Source organism: Pterocles gutturalis, unplaced genomic scaffold (assembly GCF_000699245.1).
Source record: "Pterocles gutturalis isolate BGI_N339 unplaced genomic scaffold, ASM69924v1 scaffold5158, whole genome shotgun sequence".
Taxonomy (NCBI): domain Eukaryota; kingdom Metazoa; phylum Chordata; class Aves; order Pterocliformes; family Pteroclidae; genus Pterocles; species Pterocles gutturalis.
Window position 1 is genome coordinate 34,543 of NW_010120274.1, and position 24,492 is coordinate 59,034.

At 43.1% G+C, this 24,492-nt stretch overlaps 1 protein-coding gene across 1 annotated transcript; it reads left to right on the forward strand.

The window, feature by feature from the left end:
- Window positions 1-795: 795 nt before the first annotated feature.
- On the forward strand, window positions 796-21,926 carry ADPRHL1 (ADP-ribosylhydrolase like 1). The gene is made up of 7 exons (XM_010076831.1): window positions 796-1,282; window positions 4,937-5,101; window positions 11,074-11,199; window positions 13,807-13,947; window positions 17,026-17,153; window positions 20,565-20,697; window positions 21,496-21,926. The coding sequence occupies exons 1-7, from the start codon at window positions 1,069-1,071 to the stop codon at window positions 21,651-21,653; spliced, it is 1,065 nt and encodes a 354-aa protein (XP_010075133.1). The 5' UTR covers window positions 796-1,068; the 3' UTR covers window positions 21,654-21,926.
- The last annotated feature ends 2,566 nt before the right edge of the window (window positions 21,927-24,492 follow it).

A 24,492-nucleotide genomic window follows, 5' to 3' on the forward strand; every position in this document is an offset into this window, starting at 1 on the left:
TGGATGGTGACTCAGAACCACAAACTGAGTCAGTCCCAGCAGACCCCTTGAAGGAAGATGTTGAGCCTACACGGAGACATGTTTGTGGGCAAAACATGTTTAAAAGGCTGCAAGACTACAGAGCCCCCTCTTGTACTGTATGGCAGAAGCATTGAAACAACTGCAGTAACAGAATGAAGCACATAATTTCACAAGTATCAAGTTTGAAATCTTGGTATTAATAAAGCTCAGTTCTTACTAAGTGAGATTTCTTCATACGTGAACTTTCTTAGACTCACGGGATGCCATTTAAATGCATCTTTCAAAATAGTCATTAGTCAAAATGTGGGCTGCACCTGAGCTCAGCCTTAGGAAAAAGTCAGTCTTTGCCAGGGAGTAAAAGGTGTGGGATTGAAGTTGGTATTTTGCTCAGTGCTTATCCAGGGGTGCAGTGAATTAGCAAAACATTTTTGTAATAGGTGGAACAGAGTAAGAAAGCTGTTGACAAAATATCGCCATAGGGTGTAATTAGAAATGGGAGAGGTTGTCAGCGTTTACTAGATTTCCTACTGCCTAACCTGTCATTCTTGTGTTTACAGAGTTTGGAAACTCCTTTTATTACAGGCTTTCCTTCTGACTGGTCCCTGAAAGGGAGGTGGACTCCAGCATATCAGAAAAGGGCAGGAAAATATAATCATTTACAGGCTATTAAATAAATAAACACCCCTGTGGAGGCATCTGTTTTTCTGGGTGTAGAGTTACTTACGCTGGGTAGGGCTAAGGATTTCCTGGCTTGCTTTGTGCTGGGTTGCAGAAACTTCACTTTGTGGGTATGCTCTTGCAGTTTCATTGAACAAAGCCCCTGCAAAATCACTGGGTTATGAAATAATTCCTCTCCGTTGGGTCCCAGACAAGAGATGGCATCTGCAGAGCCAGAAAAGGAAATCCTTGCCTTATAGAGAGCGCTCCCGGTGTGACACAATGGCTGATATAAAGTGTCAGGGCAGCTGAGCAGAAGGCAAAGGAACAAGGAAGATCAAGATTTGGTGGCTGTCTTGGACAAAAGGAAAGTGGAAAGTGTCTTGGGGAATGGATAAATTTAAGGCTGCATTGGTGCTGGCTGGAGTAGGGGATGCTCTTGGTTATCGCAATTTCTCCCGAGAAAACAATGCCTTAGGCGCAAAAATCCAGCAGGAGCTGAAGGAAATTGGAGGGCTTGAGAACCTGGTGCTCTCCCCCGACAAGTGGCCAGTAAGTGACAACACGCTCATGCACATGGCTACAGCAGAGGCTGTCATCACAGGTAGGTATGACGGGACTAGTGAATGCAGTCTGGAAACAAACAAAATTGTCCAGCTGCTGCATTTCTTAAAATAAGGTTGAATGCTGGGGAAGTCATGAGAAAGCGTGTGAGAAAGGCTGCTTATGTGAATGATAACATGCATTAGCTTGTCTCCTCCATGAGCATAATCTTGTGACCATCACACGAACTGGGGAGTTTGGATTTCTTGAGTGTGGACGGTCTCTCCCTCGGTTTTGCCTGGGTTCATACATTGGTTAAAGCTTAAAGACTAAAATACCTCATGTACAGCATAACAAAAGTAATTGCCAAGTAGATTATCTGTACACTAGAATATGTCAGGGAATAATATAGCCACTAGAAATTCTTCTGTAAAAGATAAGAACTCTTCTAAGTGCATTTTTAACATGACTGTGTCCAGAACTCCCAGCCTGGAGTAGAGTCACCTTAATACTTCTTTCAAGCTAAAATCACTAGCGCTGTCTCCTCTTCACTGCCCCTCAGGCAAAGGGTTGTACCTTGCAAGGCCAGAAAAAAGAACAATTTGCTTTATAAGGAGAGCTCTGTGTCTTTAGTCCAAAAAATATTCTAAAATGCTACATTCATAATAAAGTCTATTAGAATAGTGGAAGTTATTAAAATCTCAGTACTCTGAGAGAAAACATTTGTTTTTTCTTAAAGTAAGAATAGTTTTCTGTAAGATACAATTATATTTGTGTCAACACCCTACCCATTGAACTAGAGCTTTCTGTGACTGTCAAGATCGTCATCAGAAGTACACCAGAAGATAGTGACCGTTCAGAAACCTTTTGCCTCCTCAGAATGAATAAATTTTTTTAATCTCTGAAAAAGTATTCCTGATTTTTCTTAAAATGCATAACACTGGGTAACTAACAGTAGCAGAAGCTCACAGTGTAGCTAAGTATATTTCATGTCAATGAAATTTCACTTGTGCTTCTGTTTCACCCTTTTATCTGCCTGCTTCCAATCTGCTCTAAATTTAGTATGTATTAGTATCTGTTGAAGAGTGTGTTGGACACTTCATGCTTGGCTATTAGCTAGCCAATGGTTTAAGGGGTAGCTAATACACTAAAGATAAGGGCAAGATGTCAGCCTATCAAGAAAAAAGATGACTAACATATTTCTGAATATAGGCTATGATTAAATATGTACCATATGTTTCTTGCTTATTGACCTCTCTAAAACCTTAACTTCTGGGTAATCAAGCTGGTTAGGTTAACAGTAAAACAATAAATCTTATTTCTTAAATATAGGAGGAGCGCTGTGGCTCTAAAGAAAAGTCTCGGCTATAATTCCTGTCAGCTGTGTTTATCATACACTCCCATTTCTTTGGCCTGATCAGACAAGTTTTTTTAAAAAGTGCTTTTATGGGCTGGTGAGAAAGCAGCAAGCTGGCATGGGGAACTTTAGTAAGAAATCTGCATTTCATAGTAATGTTGGTGAATGGGGTAAAGCGAGTCCTTCTCCCTGCTTGCCACAAGGGAAACAGCTCCTGCCCTCAGCAGTGTCACCTCCTGCCAAGGGGAACACAAGCCACTGGGCTTGCTCCTGGCCCAGCCTGTGTGCCAAACCACCCAAGTCAACAAGCGGAAGCTACAGTAGGTGAGCGTGAGTCTGCAAGGCTGAAGGCGGCTGCCACCAGCCCCAGGGACCTGCCCTCCTCACACAGTGGGGAGCCCTCGCTGCCGCGGAGGCTGGCATTTTAAATAATATATTGGGTGTCTCGCACATTACCAGCCAAAAAAGCACTGCCCTCAGGGGAGCTCCCAGCCTGAGGCTGCAACAGCAGCCAAGTGTGAGGTGGAGGTTTGTGTTAAGGACAAAGGCGGTTCTCAGCTGGGGAGGTGATTTTGGGCAGCGCTTTGCTGGATGTGTGGAGGACATCCCAGGAGGGCCATGGCCAGAAGTGGTGGGGGCTGCAGGCACTGCTGCAGACTGAGCTGGTGCTCCCCAAATCTACCACGTGCATGGATGGAAGGGTTGGTCCCACAATGAAGGGAAAACAAAATGTCTGCTTCCAGTAGGAATTTGTCCCATAAGGGGGAATGAAACCAGCATTATCAAAAGCAGAGGAACTACCCCTGCAATGAGGAAAGCCTTTTCCTCTCTGACTTAAACAAGGGTTTAAAAAAAAAGTAAGGGTTCATTTCTAAAGAAAGAATGTGTCCTATTGACTTGACGGCTGAGACGGCCGCCTGGCTCCAGGTGTGGGAGCCGTGGTGGGCTCGTGCAGCCCGGAGGTGCTGGACAACAGGCACTCTGGCTCTGGGGCCAAGGCTTCTGCAGAAGCTGCCAGGCTGTAAATCCTGCTCCTAGATCCCATTTGGATAAGCCGACATCTGATTCCTAAATCTGGGAAGAGTTGGCAGCCTGAAAGTATCTTGTTGCTTTAGGATTGTATGTGGGATGGCCAATGTAACTGATAGGGTATTTTTTTTGGGAAAGGAGGGGGATCTTGGTTTTACCCTGGATCTTTATTCGCCTGTCTGCATAACTGGTACTTTTGAGCAGCTCTGGCTTATGGGACTCCAAACTTTCTCTTAAACTAAAGCTCTTTTATGGATTCCAAGAAATCACCAATCTTTGACAAAATGTAGATATTTTCAGAAGAACTTCCCCTGCTGTGTCATTCAATCTGTGAGACAAATCAAGTATTAAATAAGGTTTTCTCTATGTAGAAAAGATATAAATGGTCAAATCCTGATGGCCTCCTCAGTTCCCACTGATTGCACTACTGTCATAGATTCCAGTGGAAGTTTTTCCTTGGCAAGAGCCAAGGGCAGAGCTGTTCAAGCCCAACAATATGCAGCAGCAGCTATACTGGAGAAACTGTGTGTGTTTAACAGAGGGAATGTTCCTCCTTAGGCAAGACTGTAGGCCTTGATAAAAATAATCAATAAACAGATATTTCTAGTGAATTTATTCCAGAAAGGAATTTATCTGCTGGAAGTACTACAGTCTGTAGGGATTTGCTATTCCTGTTGATCTTTATAATAATTTTTATAAAAGCTCTCTGTTCTGGTTACGGTACTGACATAAGATATTGAGATGCCTGCAGGGAAGACCTACAGATTTTGGACAAAATAAATATAAAATACAGATTAAAATATAAGGTAGCTAATCTGCTTTTGTGTTTAATCACACATATCTCTTTAAAATAGTTCAGTGGTAATCTAAAAAAAAAAAAAGCTTTAACTTTTAAATCAGATTCACATCTGGAGATGACAGCAAAGGCAGGGGCTGAAGCAGGTGCAGCTGGCTTCCTGTGCACACCCAGTCCCCACAGCAGCCACGTACTCACCCTGCAGTCAGACACCTCCGCAAATACTTCACACCACGGAGCCTAAACAAAGGCCCTGAGCAGCTACTGTTGACAAACAGAATGCCTTCGTTTTTCCAATTAAAGGAATTAAAAGTGGAAAGGAAAGCAGGAAAATCAGAATAGAGAGATGGGACTGTTCTCACTCAAGCCTGCTCTCATGGAGCATGGACAGTGGCACCAGAAACACGACCCAGTGTGTTGGATGTGGAAATAGGAATATTTCTTAAATGCATAGTGAGCTTGTTTGCTTGTTTCCAGTGCTCTCTTGCTCTTTTGCTTTCACTTATCAATGTTCTCTTCTTTCCCCTGAGCAGATTACTGGTGTTTAGAAGACCTGTACCGGGAGCTGGTAAAACGCTATGTGGATGCTATTGACAAGCTTTCAGGGAGGCGGCCAGACCCTGCTACTATTGAAGGCTGCAGGGAATTAAAACCAGACAACTACCTCCTTGCTTGGCACACACCGTTCAATGAAAAGGGTATGGTGCCGCTTTCCATTTATAGATCCTAGCTGGAATAATGCACGCTTTCAGCGTTTGTGGCTACATGGAAATTTTTTCCTTTTTACCCCTGACATCAAAGGCTACTACCCCTGAAACATTTCCATGTTTGCCTGAGGATGGCAAGAGATCTGCCAGGAATTCCTTCTGTAGGGCACTGTGTCCTCTCGTAAATGAGCCCTTCCCTGTTTAGCATCTATTTAAAGAGACTTTGTTCTTGGCTCTGTGCCTCTGGGTCCAGGTCTTTGTCCTTGAGTTTAATGGTTATTTTAAGAAATATTTTCTGCCATTTTTCCTTTAAATGTTTGTAGTCTTGGATCTTTTCAATGATGGCAGATATGAAACAAAAAGCTGACCCTGTAAAATGCTCTAGGCACCAATGTGTTCACTGGACTGAAAGCAGAGACTTTTCTCCAGGTGGATGCCCTGCTAACAGCTATGACTCTTTTGCGGATAATCCCCAACATTCCTAGCCCTGTTTCCCTACCCATACCCTCTTTCTTTCTTGTTAAGATAATTTCATTTTATGATTAATTGAATTTCTACTTCAAGTTAAATAACATCCATGCAGCTGTGCACACACATATACACATACCCATACCCAGACTGTGCAGCTAGTCTTGAAAGCCTGTAGACACACCACATCATCAGAGGAGGTAGACTTGGACAGCCACGACACAATGTCAGCTCACACAGAAGTTGAGTTGTGTTTGTGTGATGCTCTGCCACTGCAGTATGTATCAGCACTGCTCAACAGCACTGCATATTGATGCCCCATCCCTGGAGGTGTTCAAGGCCAGGTGTCCCTGCCCATGGCAGGGGGGTTGGAACTTGATGATCTTTAAGGTCCCTTCCAACCCAAACCATTCCATGATTCCATGAATGTTGTGACAAAGACCCAGTGGCACAATGCCGTGGCTATTTCTGGGTCTCTGCAGTCAGTTTTCTCTGACACAAAAAGCATCCCTCACTCAGCCCCCACTCCTCACAACAGCTGCTGGGAGGGAGAAGGATCCCCTCCCCATGTATTCTGCCCACCCTGCATTAGCCAGGCAGATCTGAGAAAGTGCTCCTTCAGCATTTGTTGTATGTTTTCTGATTGACAGTGGGTAAAATTTGGTTCAAATAATTGTGGGAGCTGCTGATGGCCCTGAGCATCCCTCAGCACCTCCAGCACATGGAGCACGGCTGTTTCCTGGCCCATTGCTATGTTGGAGCTGCATCTCTTCTTTTGGCCTTCCCCCTCCCCAGCTTTCCATGACTAACTATTTTCTTTTGGAATACTCCGGGCTAGAACGATCAATAATGAATTCCTGCCTTGAGACCTAGCAGCTAAAGCCCACATTCTCCATCTGGTCTGACAAATATCATCCTGAACATCTCAAGAAGCCTTTTTTTTTCATCCTGAGAGCAGAAGAAACAGTGACCTGAAGCAGAGACGTTCAGCATACCACAGGGCCTGACACTGCTATGGACATAATTAACTTTTTAATTGAATTTTCGCAAATATTTTCTCAAGGCAAAAGCATTCCATGAGCATTGAATGTCTGGCAGTTGGATGATATCTTTGGGCTGGAACCAAAATGCTGTTTTCCTGTGGTCTCTCTATCCTAACTCATTTCTATCAAGAATTCATGGGATAGCCTTTATAGAACAGTAAAATCGTAGCTTAGGTAATTTTGCGTTGCTTATATGAAGAGCCTCTGCTCAATTTCGTGTGCGTATAGTCAGTACACTGAGTTCTTAAATCAAACTGCCCTGTGTGCCACCCTCTGTCATGTTCATTGCCATACTCACTGCAGGGGCACCCAGACTATGTAAAGGCTGGTGAGATTCCTCTAACTGCCGGAAGACCTGCCCAAGGCTGTCTAGCCCCTTCCATTTTAGGAGCTTGTTTCCAATTTATAACGTTGATAAGCTTGAGGCTGAAATTTTCACTGTTGAGTATTTGCCTCTGTCTGTCAGCATTTGTTTAAAGTTTTGATGCAGATGAGTCTGCTGTTCCTGAGAGATGGTAAAAATATTACATTGGCAAAACCTCAATTTGTTCAGAAGAGAATCGCTGATATTTGAGACCTGGAACCAAAATCTGAGTAAGGTGGTACCCCTTGAGTCAGAGATGTGCCATCAGAGCCACTGCAAAAGGCCAGTCAAACAGCAGCTCGGCTCTACCTGTATCACATGTATTTCAGGCTGAGGCTGCAGCATCCAAGCTTTATTTGCAGCTACTGGAGCAGCTGCTTGTCTTCCTAGTAGCACTTGAGAACAGTACATTTTGGTGGTGGCATTGATAAAGCTGCATGAGAAAAAAGTATGAGACAAATGCAGAAAGTTGGGGAGCAAAAATTAAGAGAAGGATAAGCCACAGAGGAACAGGAGTTCAAAGGGGCCAGGCTCTAAGTTCTTATGCAGAGTGGTCTGTAGGCACAAGAGACACAGCTTCTTCAGGGCTTAGCAGCCATTAAGCTGATCTGTTTTATTCTGCAGATGTACAGTGAAGAAAAGCACATTGGGATACTACATACTAAAAGAGAATAATGCAGTGCATGAATGAGAATGATGTAATAAGAAAGTAGCAACACAGCTTTTGTGATGGGAAGTCACACTTCAGAAGCCTATTAGAAAGCTCATGAAGTAGCCAAAAAATCGCTTGGCTACAGACGGTCTGTTAAGGTTTCCAGAAGACACTCAGCAAGGTCCCCCAGCAAAGGCACTCAGTGATAAGGCACTAAGTTGCTAGAGAATGGCAGAAAGGTTCTCCTGGAATAAACGACTGGTTAAAAGAAGAGCAGGAGATTGCAGTCTGTTTTCTCCATAGAGAATGAGGTACCTGTGATGGACCTCTGTTGTTCAACATGTCCACAAGCTATCTGGAAATGCAAGTGCACATTGGGTCAGCAAAGTCAAAGATAATATGGTGCAGAGTAGTGAAGGATGCTCACAGTGATCAATAAGTGTATGGCACAGTAGCAGGACCAAATGCAATGCAGAGAAATGAAAAGTCATAGGTAAGTAGGGAAAAAAAATCCTAATTTTATATACATAGTTGCAGTTGCTGATTCAGCTACTGTTCAGGTAAGGGAACGTGGAGCTATAGTAGTTCTACAAGAACATTGCTTCAGTTCTCAGTAAGAGTAGAAAACAAACAGACTATTAGAAATGACTGAGAAAGGAACAGAGAACAAAACATAAAACATGTTTTCACCAGTGTATAACTCCATAGCTGCTGTTTTTTCATTCAAGGGTTATTAAGCAGAAAGATGAAGAGCCAGCTGCCTCCTGGATCAGGGAGCCAATTGTCAGCAGCTCCATTAGTACAAAGGGGTAGAATCATTGTACTTTTCTTTTACTCTTTCTTAAGTACCTTCTCCATTGGCCACTGTCAGTAAGTTAGGTTGACCTTTGATCTATGTTCTTACACATGTGTCTCACTGCTTGCTTGGACTAGTCTCGCCGTCCCTTGCTTCACTAATTCAAGTGGCAGATACTGAGACATGGGAGATAACAGCTGCTAATTACCTGAAGCCCCGTCTGGGCTTCCATGGGATGGATTTTTTTGTTACCAACTTTGCTTGTCTGATTCTGCAGAAGGTTTTATTATAACTTCCTAGACTGGAGGAACACAATGAAGTTGCAAAGACAAACACCTTCAGATCAGCAGATGGATTACTGTATTGCATCCTCCACTTTGGATATATGAAGAGATGTTATTTAATTAGCAACTCTGCGTAGCACAACACCCTTCCCTCTTGGATAAGCAGCATGGATTGTGTCCTTTGGAGAAACCAGGACTGCATAGTGAAGAAGACTCTGCCATAGAGCAGCCCATGGTTTACTGAAGAGTTTGGTCTTGCAAGGAGAAGATAATTTCTTCCAGTTAAGCTGACTGGTGCTCTGGAAGACTGGATTTCTTTCCCGACTCTTCCTTGTGGTTTCTATGTGATTTGTGGGACAGACAGACAGTTTTATTTACTCTTGTCTTCTTAACAACCAGGCACTACAGCTGCAGCACATATCAGGTACAGAAGCAAACACACCATTTGCAGGACAAGTGTCTAGCCTTTTCACCAGAAGAAGTGGCCAAAGGTGTCTTGGAGAGGGTCTCTTTTATTAGTATCAAGAAGGCTAGCAAGGAGGATACAAGCTCTGAGCTTGTAGGGAATAAAATAGTATTTTGCAAAGTCTTTCACGTCACATTTGTCAGATGCTTGGCTTTTTTTAGACTGCTCTTGGTGGTTAAGCCCACTGGAAGAGTTACTGCATGCAAAATTTGCACATTGGACTCTGAGGAGGAAGGGAAGAAAGCCTTCAACTAACTAATTAAATCACCTAACCAGGGTGCTCACTCAGAATAGCTGCTCTCCAGGGAGAAGAGTTCTTCAAGAGAGAGAGAGAGAAATTCGGGTGGCTTGTGGTAGTGTTCCACTTTGTCTCAAGCAAGTACTTTTGAAGCAAATCTTCCTGCCACTTGCACTACCACACTTTGATCTCACCCATGATCCTAGGACACCTGAGCTGAAGGCACTTGGGATGACACTAAATGGCAATCAGTCCTCCAGGAGAGCCTCTGGTGCTCTGCAGCCCCACTGGGCACAGCCCAGGGGAGGAGCCAAGGGCTCCTCTGAAGGCAGGTGACTAAAAGCCCTGACCCTGGCTCTTTAGCATCTACTGCTTCAATTCACTCTGGCCCATGAATTGCTCCTACTACGCCACCGTAGTACAGGCTCACGCAGACACAGCCTTTCTCCGCGCTGTCTGAGAAAGACAGGGAGACTGTGCTCCTATTGCAGGCTCCACAGACGCTAAAATTAGGTGGCATAAATATGCCCCTTATCTTCCAGGGATGAAGTAGAGAAATGCTGATTGCTCTCAACTGTACCCAAGGTCACTGTGAAGTGTGACTGAGCAAAGACAGTGCTGAAAAATGCCAAGTACTCTGAAAAATCAAACCCTATCTGTCTCAGGATGGGTGCCTGCAATGAGTTAATGCTTTCTTGGTCATTGGCTCACCAGCTGCAAAGAGGAGATAATCACCTCGCTGGTGCCTTGTGAAGATAAACTCATTAAAACTTCTGTGGGGTCCTGATATTACTGTGATAAGTACTGCCGAGGAACTCATTAGTCAATTTAACGCTCCATTCAGTGAAGTGTTTAAAAGTTGAGCACCTAGGATCATGCACACAATGCTGAGGATTAAAAGAAATACTGAATTAGCTATTCAGTAAGCAAACACCACACTGCACGAGGCAGAAATTCCAAAGACCAAGCTCAGTAAGCACAGGCTGTACCATAATGAGTGTGCACAGAAGCACTAATTTCAGGTCTCACAGGAAACCTCAGTTCTGACATTGCCTGACTTTGGAGGACTTGGGTCCATGGCCTTTAGTTTCTTTTTGGAAGCATTATTTTTGTATGTAGCAGAAACTTATTTTGTGAACTACCTGGGGGGCCCTCTAGGGTGAAACATGCGTTAAAATTGTAAGATCAGCTGTGATATTCATATAAAGTGTTTTAATTGTGTGCTTTCAGCATGAAGACTGATAAAATAAGGAGGCAGTAAAAGCATATCTATTTCTCAAACTTCTGCTTCCTGTGCTGGCTGGAGCAAGCAAAACAGCGGTGTCATTCAAAAATGAGTAAAGATGTCATGAGAGTTTGAATCAAACAAGTGCTGTGAACAAGAGAGGGCACTGCTTTCTGAACCTGCTGTGCTCTTCATAGCACTTGAGAATATTGGAATGTACCTGTAAAACCAGAATCACTGTGTAGAAGCAAAATTTCTTAGAATAAACTTTCCAAAATTGTTACTCGCTTTGCATGCTAATTTCCTACTCCCTGAGGAGTTCCATGCATGAGTTGAATTAATAAAATGTGCTTGTTTCACATTTTGTCAATATGTTTGTGTATCGTTAGTGTCCTTTTAAATGCTTGGCTTTATCTTTTTACTTTAGGTTCTGGATTTGGAGCATCAACAAAAGCCATGTGTCTAGGGATGCGATACTGGAAGCCGGAAAGGCTGGAGTCACTTATTGAAGTGAGCATTGAGTGTGGTCGAATGACTCACAACCATCCTACAGGTAATGTCTACTGACATATGGGTGCACTGAAGTCTCTAAGGCTGCTTTTCCCTTCTGCGGGGACTAACGCAGCTCCTGTGAATTCACCTGCTTAAACTGCTTCTGCTTTGCAGACTCCAAGGCCTTGGTTTTAATTTTGCTTGGATAGTATAGATACGTACATATTACTTTTATGAGGTTGCCAACAGCAACCTCAGGCACAGGAGTTTTCCCTCCTAAAACCCCAATAACTAAACACAACGTGTCTTGTCCAAAGCATGTTCATGTCACTTGCCCTGATCAAATTTTAGGATTCACATCCAGATGACTCACCATTATAATGCAAGTTTGTGGTTCAGGGGATAATAACATTTTTCTCTTGACAGGTTTTGTCATATCCAATCACTGTAGGTAAAGGTAAAAAGCAAACAAATATCTAACTCCACAAAATTTAGGATACAATCTGAAACATTATCTAAACAAAAGATAATTAAGTAGATTTAATGTTGTTTTGAATATTCAGGTCTGTCATTCTGATAATTTTATGCTACATGAGCATGTATTCATTCTGTCTGCTTTAAATAGCAATAAATAAAACCATAATGAATGGTGACATGTTCAATACAGTGCTCTGAAGCAGTCAGAAAGTCATCAGGATGACATAAAATTGGAGGAAAAGAATTCAGAACAAAGCAGAAAATATCATTAAGCCAATATACAAAGTCCATGGTGCATTAGCAGCAGTAAGACTGCTTGCAGTTCTGGGTCTCCCACCTCAGAAAGGACTTACTAGAGACATAAAATGGCAGCAAGGAGAATCCAAGTTGCCAAACACCTTCCATATAAGGAGAAATTACACCCAGAAGGAATTTTTAGCTGGGAAAAGGGACAAGTGGCACAGTGGCCATACAGGCAGGAGAGGGGTGGAAAGGCCACCACGGATCTCACTATCATCTTGAAAGGTGCCATGGGAACATTGGTTCTGATTCTCGTAACTCAAAGACAGGGAAAAGCCAATTGACATGTCAGTCAGGACTGAAACAAACAGACAAAGAAAATACTTTCCCATGTCGTGCATAGTTAAGCTGCAGACGTTGCTGCTACAGGCAGCTGCAAGGTCCAGAGATATGCCTGGGTTCAAAAGAGATCAGGCAAGCAGACGAGAAGGGCTACTGCTGTTAAAAGCCATCAAGCTGTGTAATTAAAATTCCCACTAAGCTAGTCCAGAATCTCTGCAGAGTAGAGAAGCCAAACCAATCAGACTCACTCTGTACTGGCATTATTTACAGAGTCAGAAACTTTGTCTGGGGCTTGCTTTCTTTCCCAGTTACATGAGGGCTGCCAGGAGCATGGCAATAGCAGCAGGGCAAGGGGGGCTTTCTGGGGAGTGGGCAAGAAGAGACTGCAAGTCCCCCAAAAATCTTCTGGGCACGTCCCAGCCTCTATCACTCTCTTCACCACCAACTACCCCATGCTAGCCCTTTGCTTCACCTTCTAAACCTTCTACTGCCACCCTCATGCTGGATGTGACACTCAGGGATGTTTATGACAGCTGGGTTAGATGCTGTCTATCCAAATGAAACCCTTTGAGCTGACTCTACCTGGTTTTTTATTCCTTATGAAAGCATCTATTGGATACTGGGTTAGATGTGCCTTTGGCCTGACCCAGTATTGCAGGTCTTATGGCAGAGAGAATGACTAATCATCTCATCTGGACTTGTACCCTCCTAAAATAATCTGGTTTTACCTTCAGCAAGATACACAAAGTTCGTGCTTACCTCTATGCCTGAGTGAACGCTTCTGGACCGAGAGAAGCACACACATCAATACTTTGCTCACCTGGGGCTTATTTAAATGACTGAGTTGTTTTCTTAACCTTCTTTAGCACTAGGTTGGTTTTGTTGCCTTTGACAGAAAGCCAAGAGCACAAGCAAATATGAGAAGCAAGCCCCTCTGCTTCTGATGTCATGGAAGCGTAGAGCGCCTGTTAACAGGAAGTTCATCTTAAGTATATTCATTTCCAAAGTGGAAGACCTAGCTAGGCAGGCAGACAGCATCTCCTACTTGGACAATTGCTTCTTTCCTCTAAGGACTTGTCCCCTTAGAGGAAAGAAGGGGATATGGGCTTGTCCCCTTAGACAAAAGAAGCAATTGTCCAAGTAAGACATGGACTTGTCCCTTTAGAGGAAAATGAGCTAGAAACAGTGTTAGATCTAACAACCACAGCCCTTGAGCTGCGTGACTCCGTAAGCAAGGTGATGCAGCTTGTAATAGAATCATTTTGCACAAGTCAATTTTTTCATGTGATTTCAATTAGAAGATTTTCAGTATCACATTAGTGGATTATGCTTATTTTTGACTCCTACCTCAATTTCTGTTATGCTACACCATTGAGAACAGAAGCTCCCTTCCACATAAAGTAAGTTGTAAACCAACAAGCACCACATACTAGCCAAGAATCTCAATGTGCCATGAGCCAGCCTGCAAACAGGCAGAGACAGGTTATGTGCATTCGTTAATCTATCCAACAGTCATGAGGCATTCCTCTAATGATTTTATGAAGGACATGACAAGGATGGTAAGAGCACAGACCACACATTGGTAATCATTGTTATCTATGAATTCCAGGCTTTCTAGGGTCCCTATGCACAGCTCTCTTTGTGGCATACGCAATACAAGGGAAACCCCTTGTGCAGTGGGGAAGAGACATGATGAAGGTTGTGCCAATGGCTGAAGAATACTGCAAGAAGACCATTCGCCACATGGCAGGTAACGTGATGGAGCCAAAAGAGTTGTTTTCTTAAACGTGTATTCAGCTAGAAAGACACCGAAGAGACGTCACTCCCCACTCTCTCAATTTTGCTGCTTCCCCCCCTCTCCCATCTCCACAGGCTGTCCTCTTGCTCTCTCTGTTCAGTGCTGCTTTCTTCTACCATCCCCTAGGTGCCTGGTATGTTGGTGGCAAAAATACAAAGAGAAATAGCAATGATAACACCCTACTCCACAGCTTTATTTTTAGGAAGTCTTCAAAGATTGCTGGGCAGGGGGTAGGGAGGAAATGATATTTAGTGGGTTGTTAGGCAAACTGAATGCAGAGATATGAATTATTCTGCTTCCTTCCATCAATTAGCACTGTTCAATATTTCCATAAGAAAACCCACTGACATTCCTCATTTTGCAAGGAAAAGTTCACCTGCAGTTCCCTCCTGACTAAGAGTTAGCTTTCAATGACAAATTCAGACTTGACTTGTCACTTTTCTGAACAAGTGTTTTAGATGCAACCTGTTGTATCGTTGTTTTAAAACAACTGAAGGTAGCACAACTGCTGAACTTGATATTGTTACTTTAGTCATATGTGTGTGATCTTCAGGGCAAAGGTTCCCTCTTGCCAGGGAGTGACGCATCTATAACAGTGAGACCTGCTGTGGACAGCCAAGTATCGTTACATTAAAACATGGAGGAAAGAGTTTTTTCTGTTAATCTCAAGGGACAGCTGTTGAGAAAGATTGAATTCAATGGAAATCTTTACTCAAGAGCACTCAGAAATTAAGATTTACCAGGGAAGGAAAACTGCCGCTTTAAAATCTGCAAGGAGCACCGGGGAGGGTTCCTGAAAGACCCCACGTTTTCGACTGCGCCTCATTGCGCACCAGGATTTTTTTAGCTGAGACCTATGAGGAGCAGGTGCAGGATTAGCCTGTGCGAGCTCCTCTCTGAGTGGCTTTGCAGCAGGTCCCTGTCACTCCACCCCAGCAGGACCCCTTGGCTTGGAGGTATGCGCGTTGGACTCCTGAGGCACGCCCTCAGGCTAGCGCCTGTATTGTTGAGCTTTGTCCTATTTTGGTACTGGGAAAAGTCTCCTATGTTAAAGCTAAGCTCCTTGGCTGGTGAGATGCACTGCAAAGAAATCCTGCCAGACAGGGTCCTCCAATTTTAGAAAACTCTTTTTTAGCTGCGTTATCCCCCATGGATAGCAAACACAGTGTTCAGTCGCACAGGGCTCAACTCGGCACCCCTCTCTGATATTCAGTTGCGATTACTTGCCAGAGACTCCCACGGATCTGAATGTGACCGTTGTCCCAGCCTGGGCTCAAGGGATGGGGCAGAGCCTTGTTAGGGCTGGCGGCATGGGATTTCTGACCATGCTACAGATCATCCATGCAACTAAAATTTGTAACTGCTTGATGCCTTTCTTTCTGGGCGTGTGCATTGGACTAATCACACTTCCTTGCTTGTTGAGGCGCTGCATAGCAAACATCAATTTTTGAGGCATTCATGTTTTATGGTCATGGTGGATATAGGCAAAAAAAGACACAAAGAAAGACACCTGTCAGGTCACCTGCATTTCTAAAAGCAGTCTTGTAACCAGCTGATGGAGTGGGTGTCAGTAGTTTACTTCAATCTACATTTTCTTTGTGAGACTTCTTTTTTTTCCCTCAAGATGCTTTCCTTGGCCTGATGGCTGTGAGTGCATTTTCACCCTGTTTTTCTAAACACCCTCCTTTTTTTAGGGTTCTAATGGATGGCTTTCTTATAATCGGGCAAAACTAGGGCATGAACTCGGGCAGCTGGGCATTCCCAGGCCATGTGGTTGAAGGCTCATACCTGTCTGGAGATAGGCAACTGGCAACCTTGTGAAAGTATCAGGTCCCACAAGGCAGCTTGGATTTTTCTACATGGAGTTGAACTGCTTTAAAGATCTTAATTGACAAAGACAGTCACCTGTATGGCATTTTAGGAAAAGAAGCAAAATCAGATTATGTTCTTCAGAGAAACCGTTTGGTTGTGTGCGTGGTCCTCAGCCCCTTGCAGCACACAATCGAGCAGCCAAGCAGGACAGAGCCACAAAAAACCAGCAATGTTTTATTTTAAACTGTATGCCAATGGTCCCATACTGAATTGTTAGTTTGCCTTGGCATGCTTAGCCATCTGGTCTATCTCGCTGATTCCTAATTCCTTACCCTGTTGGCTTCCCAGGCAGGGTTTCACTCAGGCCTCAGTTCTGCAGGCAGGTGTGTAGGTATGTGCTTAACAGGTCACTGTGACTTATGCATCTTTTTAAGCCTTTATAAAAAGGTTGAACCAGAGCATTGGCTTGAAAATTAACAGAATTTAATAAGATTATTTACATGCACAAAGTTAAACGGGATTAGAGATGTTCCTCCTGAAGTGAGAGAAAAAGGAGAAAGACCTGTGATTATTTTAAAAGGTTCATTTTTATGGGTACAGAAGATGTATGTGGGTTTTACCTTTAGATACATTTGATATGTATAATACAAGCAAATGGAAATGTTGGTCTTTCCTATCTGCCTTTTCCTGAAACATCACACAGAAATACTGTGAGAACAGAACAAAAATACTAGAGAAATTATGTGAACAAAAACTGATGACTGAGGTAGGATGCAACTTGTATATAGGACATGCAAGAATTTTTAGATTTTTTTTTAAATCAGAGCGAAGGAATACAAAAATTGGCATAGAAGTTATTTTTTTCTCTCTTTTTGTTAGCTCTTATGTTTTCCTTGGAGTGTTCCTCAGTAAATTCTCTGCGTTCCTCAGTAAGTTCTCTAAAAATCTCGTCTTGATGAATCTTGATGTAATTTCAATATACCATAAAAATAGTGCAAGATTGTGAAAATATTTTCTTCTTTCTTTCACGTCATCTGTTTCCAGTTAGATGTTCCACTTCATATTGAAATACATACTTAGTACATATGTTTGTTTAATGTATGTTACTGTAAAATAACCAGATTTTCAGGTCAGTCAATACTGTCATTTACTTATTTAAGTAGAAATGAAAATGTTGCACAGATGAAATGCTACATCATCAATTTCTTTTGCATTCAGAATATCAGGAGCACTGGTTTTACTTCGAAGCCAAGTGGCAATTTTATTTGGAGGAGAGAGAAATCAATGAGGAAAATCAGAATAAACCTGTCTTTCCAGACAACTACGACGCAGAGGAGAGAGAAAAGGTAACTGCAACTTCAGAAAGCTCTCGGAAAGGCTCTGAACTCAGAGATGTATTTTCAGAGACACATCAGTATTTTTCAACTGTTTCCAGTGCCAGAGCTGTCAGGAAGTATTTATTTTTTTCTAAAATTTCTAGGAGGAAAAAACAACTCCCATCCTTGGCTTGGGTACGCGGTAGTGTGAAAAAGCAGTTGCTGCTGGTCCTGGAGTTGCTGCAATGTGAGGAAACAGTGCAGAGGGGCAGACTGAATGGTCAGATGTGTTGATGCCCAGAGCAAATCACAAGCCATGACTATTTGAGGATGGAAAAGGCAAATGTCTCACAGGGGCTCTCACTAAATCCTAATGGAGCTGTGGGCTGAGTCCCACAGAATTTCCCGTGGCTACTTGGAGCTGGACTTCGTTATGGTCTTTTGAACAGAAGATAGACATCCCAAGCAAGCCTCTGCCAGTGCAGGGTGTGCCCAGGACAGTTTTAAGTGTCTCGAGAGATGGTGTTTCACCGTGTCTCAGGGGATATTATTTTATAGAGTACATGATCTTTCCTTTGGCTCATGACTTCTTGTTATATCTTCTTAACTCAAGAGAAATAATGTCTTCTTCCCTGGTGTTTACAGCTTTCTGATATGTGCTGGCACCTCTCAAAGCTCTCCGCTTAACAGCTAAGCAATAAGCATGTGGCTCTTGTCACCTTTTTCCCATAAATCAATCCTTTTTTCCAGACTATCAAAGCACAGTTCTATTCTGAGAAGTCACTTTGTATATTTTTAGGTGGTTATCTATGCAGTGAAAGGTGCCAATGGAAGATAGATTGATTGTGGGTAGTAAGAAATTGTTCACTCTAAACATAAGAATAGATCCCCTTCCAGTTTTATTTTATTAATTCAGTGTCATTAATTTGCTACTAGTTTTTCATTCCTTCCAGTTCTACCACAGTTTTACCAGAGCTTTAGGAGACATTAAGCCCATCGGTATGTCCCCGTGATCATTTCAAGAGACAAATGCATTAATTCCTAACACAGAAACAAAATTTATCATCATCGCCCAAGCACAACTAGTTTGGCCTATTGAGCTACTCATTTTGATGCACAATAAATGAAAATGTTACTTGACCCTCAAGCTCCACCTCCAGCCAGAGATCACAGCTTGACAGAAGTCAAGAGACTTTGTTTGTAAGTCGAGCGTGTTTATAGCCATGGAAAGAATAAAGCAGGAGAAGGTAACCATCCTGTCTGCCTTTTTCCCAGGAGTGCTTTCCTTTGCACTCCCTCCAAACTAACTGGATGCTTCCTGCTGGTGATACAGCTGATTCCCTTTCTACAGGCAATTAATAAAACACCAATATCTGGCACCGCTGCTGGCTACAGGTCACTTGTATGCATGTTCCTGCTCCACCAGGCACACCTTTCCGCAGCCACATGCCAGTTGCAGGAGCGTCAATGTTAAGCCCTCAAACGTGGCTTGAATTGACATGAATATGGTGCAAAGGCAACTTCCCTCTATAAAAAATTACACCTCAAAATGCTAAGCAGCAAAGACCACATTCTGTATAAGCAGGCATACAGATTAAATTTGGAGATATCCCTACTAGAAACGTAGGGATAAAAGACAAATCACCCCTTCTTGGATATGTAAATACAGCTTGGGCAATCAGCTGATGTAGGATAAGTAATTTTTCGATGAAACACATTTGGAACATGTTAGATACACAGTGAACAGGCACAAACTGAACCACACTCAGGATCAGCCTTGCTTCTGCGAACAAATCACTCGCCCTGCTCGTGTTTTTGTGATGGACACGGTGTGCAACAAAACAAGAAGGATCCAAACCAAATTCGTCCAGGCCACTTAGACTGTGAGGATCTCAACTCTTTAAGATGGAATGGCTTAAACCAGCACAGTGAAAGGACCCAGAAAGGAAAGAAAATGGATGAAAGGGAGTACTAACCAGCAGCGGGTCAGCTCCTGGAGGGTGAGGAAGACAGAAACAGCTGTAATTACTGACCGCAGGGGTTTACAGCGAGGAGGGGGCACGTGAATTACCTCCAGGGCTTGGCAGCAGCTCAGTGCCTTCAAAGTGTGTGTCGACACCCCTGTCCGTGCACAAGGTCCTCACCCGCCCTAGGGGAGCTGGGCTGGTCCCACATCGCAGGGCTGCACACAGGCGCAGGAGTCAAAAGGAGGTTGCACTTTTGAAAGCTTTGAGAAATGCTGCCTTGGTGCAGTTAAGTCCCCCCAGGCTTGGTCCCGAGGACAGCTATCCCTAGTGTAAAGTTGTTTCAGCGAGGCGAGATGACATCAGATGTGTGCAGAGCATCAGCGATCTTAAGGGCTAAATGGAGCGACACTTGAGCCGCCTGCCTGGGCTCCCAGAATAGCAGCTCCACGCTTAGTCCTCTTGCCTTTGGTAGTGTTACACGTGTGTCAGTGCTGCTCCACCAGCATCCAAACGGCAGCAATAAGGCTGGAAAGTTTGCGTGTGGCAGAGGACAGCATAAAGACAAAAACACTCTCTCTAGATTGCAAAAAGAAAAAAACAAAGAAAGCAGCAGAGTGGAGCTGTAGTCCAACTCTGCCTTGTTTGACATATATGCAGATAAAACACAACCAAGTATGTAATGGTCCAGGTGCAAGTGAATAGATAGAAATGCAAACTCTTCATACATGTTGCAGAAGCCGAGAGTCAGCCAAGCAGCAACAATTCAACTTACCATCCTGTAACTTAAACTTCAGGAAATAAAGCTGCCCATTTCCTTCAAAGTGGAGTATTTTTTTTAACTACAAAATAATCAGTGTTGAGTTAATTTGAGGATTTGGGGCAGGAAAAAGTGAGTTCTGGAGGTACCTCCTTAGAGAAAAATCTGATTTTTCTTTGCAAACCTTGCTGTGGGTTTTGGGTTTTTATTTCTTCTTTCTTCACCTGAGGAAGAAATGGCTTTTATGTTTGCAAATTATTTTTCCTTTTGTACAAGTGCTTGCAGAAAAGGAGAGAAAAGGCTTGGCAAGAAAAAAGTTAGAGAAGGGGGCTTAAATTAACATAGTCTGAAATTGAGCCCCTAAAGAAGTTGTTGAATCAGAACTTTTTCACCCCTCATGTAAAACTTGTCTCATTGAAACATTTGCAAATGTTTGACAAGGGGAATTGATAATATCTCCAAGAGGCAGGAAGAGGACTGGCAAAGTCCCTACCAAGCCTAATTTTTTTAAATAATAAGGAATTTCTAGGGTGTGAAGTTGGAATCTACCTTGATCTCCTTTTTAGCATTCTTGTCTGTGCAGGCAATGCTTCTGCCTACTGCCCTTTCCCTGCTGGACGAGCTATTCCCACCTAGCAGGGGGGAAGCTGGCCAAGCACACCTGTCCCATGTCCCCATTACCAGTGCCCTGCCCTGACACCGCTCTCTCTTCCACAGACATACAGGAGGTGGAGTTCAGAAGGCCGGGGAGGAAGACGGGGCCACGACGCCCCCATGATCGCCTACGATGCCCTCCTGGGCTGCGGCGGGGACTGGACGGAGCTCTGCAACCGCTCCATGTTCCACGGAGGTGAGGAGCCCCACAGAGCCCTCCTGGACATCGCTGCCACTGTTGGCCAATCTGCCATGCTGCCTGTTATATCTGCATCCCAGTTTTGCCCCCTAAGCCCCCTTGTTGTGGCGGCAGCTACCACACATGCCGTTCACGCTGCTTTTCAAATGCTGCTCCATCTAAGCCTCACAGTTTTGAGAGGCGCATGAAAAGTAAGTCCAATATGACCTTGTAAAAGGCTGGCATCTTCCCCCACCAAAAAGCTGGTGCCTTTGGCAATGCAACCTTTTAACTGTGCATGCTGAAGCTGAGAGAGCTTACAGCCCCTTACTGCAGAGCCCAGAAGGCACAAGCCCTTGGCCACTGCACAGAGCATCAGTGCAACTCATCATGGCTAGATGTTTTCAAACGTGTGCAATGCCATGTGCAATGCCTCCAATCCAGGATGTTTGCCATGTAGCAGGGACCCCTGCAACTACTCTTCCCTCTTTTTTTTTCCTAGAGATGGCTAGCTGCTTGCAAGAGCTGTTGTGTTGGAGTGGATTTTCCCCAAACCAAATAAGCTCCTAATCCAGGAGCACATGCCGCAGCAGCATCACCGCATGCTTGCCTTGGCATCATTCTCTTCCCTGGGCATCCTCACCTGGCACTGCCAGGGGCAGGACACAGGATGGTGCAAGCCTTTGGGACTCACCCAACATGCCCTCGGCATGCTCCATCAATGGTGCAATATTTCCTCCTCTGTGTGGCGTGGTTTTCAGTTTTGTCTATGAAGGTGACACTAAGAAACCATTGCAATTGTGCTTAAACCTGCAGGAGAAAGTGCGGCTACTGGGTCTATAGCTGGCTGCCTGTACGGCTTGGTTTACGGCCTGAGCAAGGTCCCCAAAGGCTTGTACCAGGACCTGGAACAAAGGGAGAGGCTGGAGTACTTGGGCGAGAATCTTTACCGACTATCCATGGAGGAAAAGTAAAGCAGTTTCTGCCATTTTCTCTTTCTATAAAGACTATATCAAACCCTGTAGATAACTGACTGACATTCATAGCAAAGGAATTAGCTGAGAGTTAGTCTGAAAAGCTGTATGTAGATCGTGTGCAAGAAAAGATAGTTGAATTATTCAAGGCTGATACAGATATTTACGGTCTTTGTGGATTTTTTACAGATGTAGGGATTTCTGAGTATAAAGAGTGCTGCTTAAACCAGTGAGATAATCTCAAACAGAAAAAAAATAAAACCTCTTTTGACTGATTTCAGTCTAACTTGCTATAATACCACTTTCTAAACAGCTGTGAACAGTAATTACACATACAAAATTAATTTTCAGAACTAATGCTTTCCTGCTAAACTAATGGTAGTACCCACTTATGGGGATATTCTCTGTATATTTGACAATCCTTTCACCACTGCTGTTCCTCCGTGTTCTCAAATCTAATGGGTCTGTGACACTTGTAAACCTAATGTCTCACGGATTAGCTTTTAATGGAACGCTGATCCCTGCATCAGCACTGTGGTGTAAGGTATTGTTACATTAGAAGCTTCCAGAAAAGGAAAAGCCAACACTAAAAATACCCCCAGGAACAGAAAAGCATCAATGCATCTAAAATTTCTGAATTACATTTTTATCATTCTTCAGTGTTCAGAACAAAAGGTTTTTTAAAGTATAATGGGCTGAAATATTTGTAAATAAATTAATCTTACACTATTTTCTAAGTATCATTTTTTATTTTTAGATTGAGGAGATTATATGTTGCTGTATCAGTATCAGAATTTTTGGCTGAGGTCTTCAAGCAGTTGTAATAGGTCAGCAGTCAGGCTGTGATATATTTCACAGGTCTGAGCACCACCAAAACTCCAGGAAGAAAACAGTTACAACTGCTTTACCTTTTTCCTTTTTTGTCTTTCCTTTTTCCTTTTTTACTTTTCACTTTTCTTCCTTTTTTCACTTTCCTTGCCTTGCCTTGTCTTGCCTTGTCTTGCCTCACCTCACCTCCACAACTTCTTCAACTTATTTTTTTCTTATTTTTCTTTTTTCTTTTTATTTTCCTTTTTATGTTTCTTTTTCTTTCTCTTTTTCTTTTTCTTTTTTTTGTTTCTTTTTTCTTTTTCTTTTTCTTCTCTCTCTTTTTTCTCTTTTTCTTTTTCTTTCTTTTTTCTTTTCTTTTTCTCTTTTTTCTTTTTCTCTCTTTTTATTTTCCTTTTTCTCTCTCTTTTTCTTTTTTCTTTTCCTTTTTTCTTTTCCTTTTTTGTTTTATTTGTTTTCCCTCTTTTCCCTCTTTTCCTTTTTTCTTTTCCTTAATTCTTTTTAAAATTTATTTTTCAATAAAATCAACAAACTATAATTCTGTTAAGAGTTGCATACAGCAAACAAAGTAAACAGTAGACCCCAGTAAATCAGATTCTGATGCCCCCACAGCAGCACAGGCACAAATCTGGAATCCTCAATGAAATGACACAGAAGAAGTCAGCAATGAATTTGTCCCCAGAGTCCAACCTTATGTCTTACCTCAGAAGTTCAGGAACTGAGGTCTACATTGCACTTTCTAACCTCCTCTGGGATTGATTGCCTACATGGTGTTGGTTTCTCCTGTCTTTCTCCAGCTGCTGAACTGCATTTTAAAAAGATAGCTAAAAATACCTAAGTACTTTCCTACTCCTTTTTCCATGTAAGCAATTGCTGGAATCATCACTGGGATGCTATGTGGCAGAAAGAGGAGCAGGTGATCCCTGTCATTATGAATAGCAGCCTGCATGACAATATCCATATTAAAAGGTTTTCCGTACTACAAGCTACTTCACACACTGTTGTTTTAGCATGTTTTCTCTTTCCAGCTTTGCAAGGTGCTTTCTTGTTTGCTTTGGAGATATGTTAAACCAAAAGGAGCATCTGTGTCAGTAGCTTTTGATTTAAGAGAATACCAAGACTTTGTAAAAACATTCCTTCTAGCTTAGGATGTCTCTAGCATACCTGTAATAAATTCAGCAATAGAGAAGAGAGAAGAACATATTCTGCATAAGGTAGGATTTTCTCTAGTACTTTGGCTTTTCCTCTTCCTTTATAAAAAAAAGAAGTCACAAGAAGAATGAAGAGCATTCATAACTGTTCCCACTTTACCTTCTATCCAGGCTGGGGAGGACCAAGTTTGTTTCAGAGACAAATAAGATAATCTAATTTAAAAGTCATTTCCCAGAGACTGAACTTGTAAAGCACCATTTCTGCAGTTGTTGAGGCGAGCAACATGTTGGTCATTATTTCACTGACAACACTAAAAAGACCTGTGCATTGGTCCAAGCAAGCAGAGTTGCTCCCAGTTGCCTTCCTTAGCTATGGGCAGATCTTTGAACCAAACACCACACAGACCCAGGTGCTGACTGGGATGCCTGGGAACAAGGGGGCCTACAGGATGCAGCATTGCACATGCTCATGGCCATTTCCCCAGAGCCAACCAACAGCAAGTCAGAGCAATCTATCAATTTTTGGCAGCTTCTGTGAGTCAGTGTTTTTCCATCTTTTTCTGTCTTTTGATGAAGTCTCCATAGTGCTGCCTCCTCCTGCCCAAGCCCTGTCCTGAGCACTGTCCCCACAGCAGCTGGTCCTTCCGGTTGCCAGGCTGTGCAAAATGGTAGTCAGACATTTAACATGAAATTCAAGGTCAAGAGGCAGGGCCTTCTCCACACCAGAGACAGTAAACCAAAAACTCCTTCAGCCGTATGCTTTTAGCAAATGCCACAGGATGCCACCACCCGCTGCTGCTCAGAAGCCTCCAGAGCCCTGACAGAGTGGAAATGCATCACTGCAGGAGGGTGTGGGCAAG

Coding starts and splice junctions, on each gene's coding strand:
- ADPRHL1 (XM_010076831.1), top strand. CDS start 1,069: ATGGATAAATTTAAGGCTGCATTGGTGCTGGCTGGAGTAGGGGATGCT. Junction 11,200..13,806: donor GACTCACAACCATCCTACAG/GTAATGTCTACT, acceptor TATGAATTCCAG/GCTTTCTAGGGTCCCTATGC. Junction 20,698..21,495: donor CCGCTCCATGTTCCACGGAG/GTGAGGAGCCCC, acceptor TTAAACCTGCAG/GAGAAAGTGCGGCTACTGGG.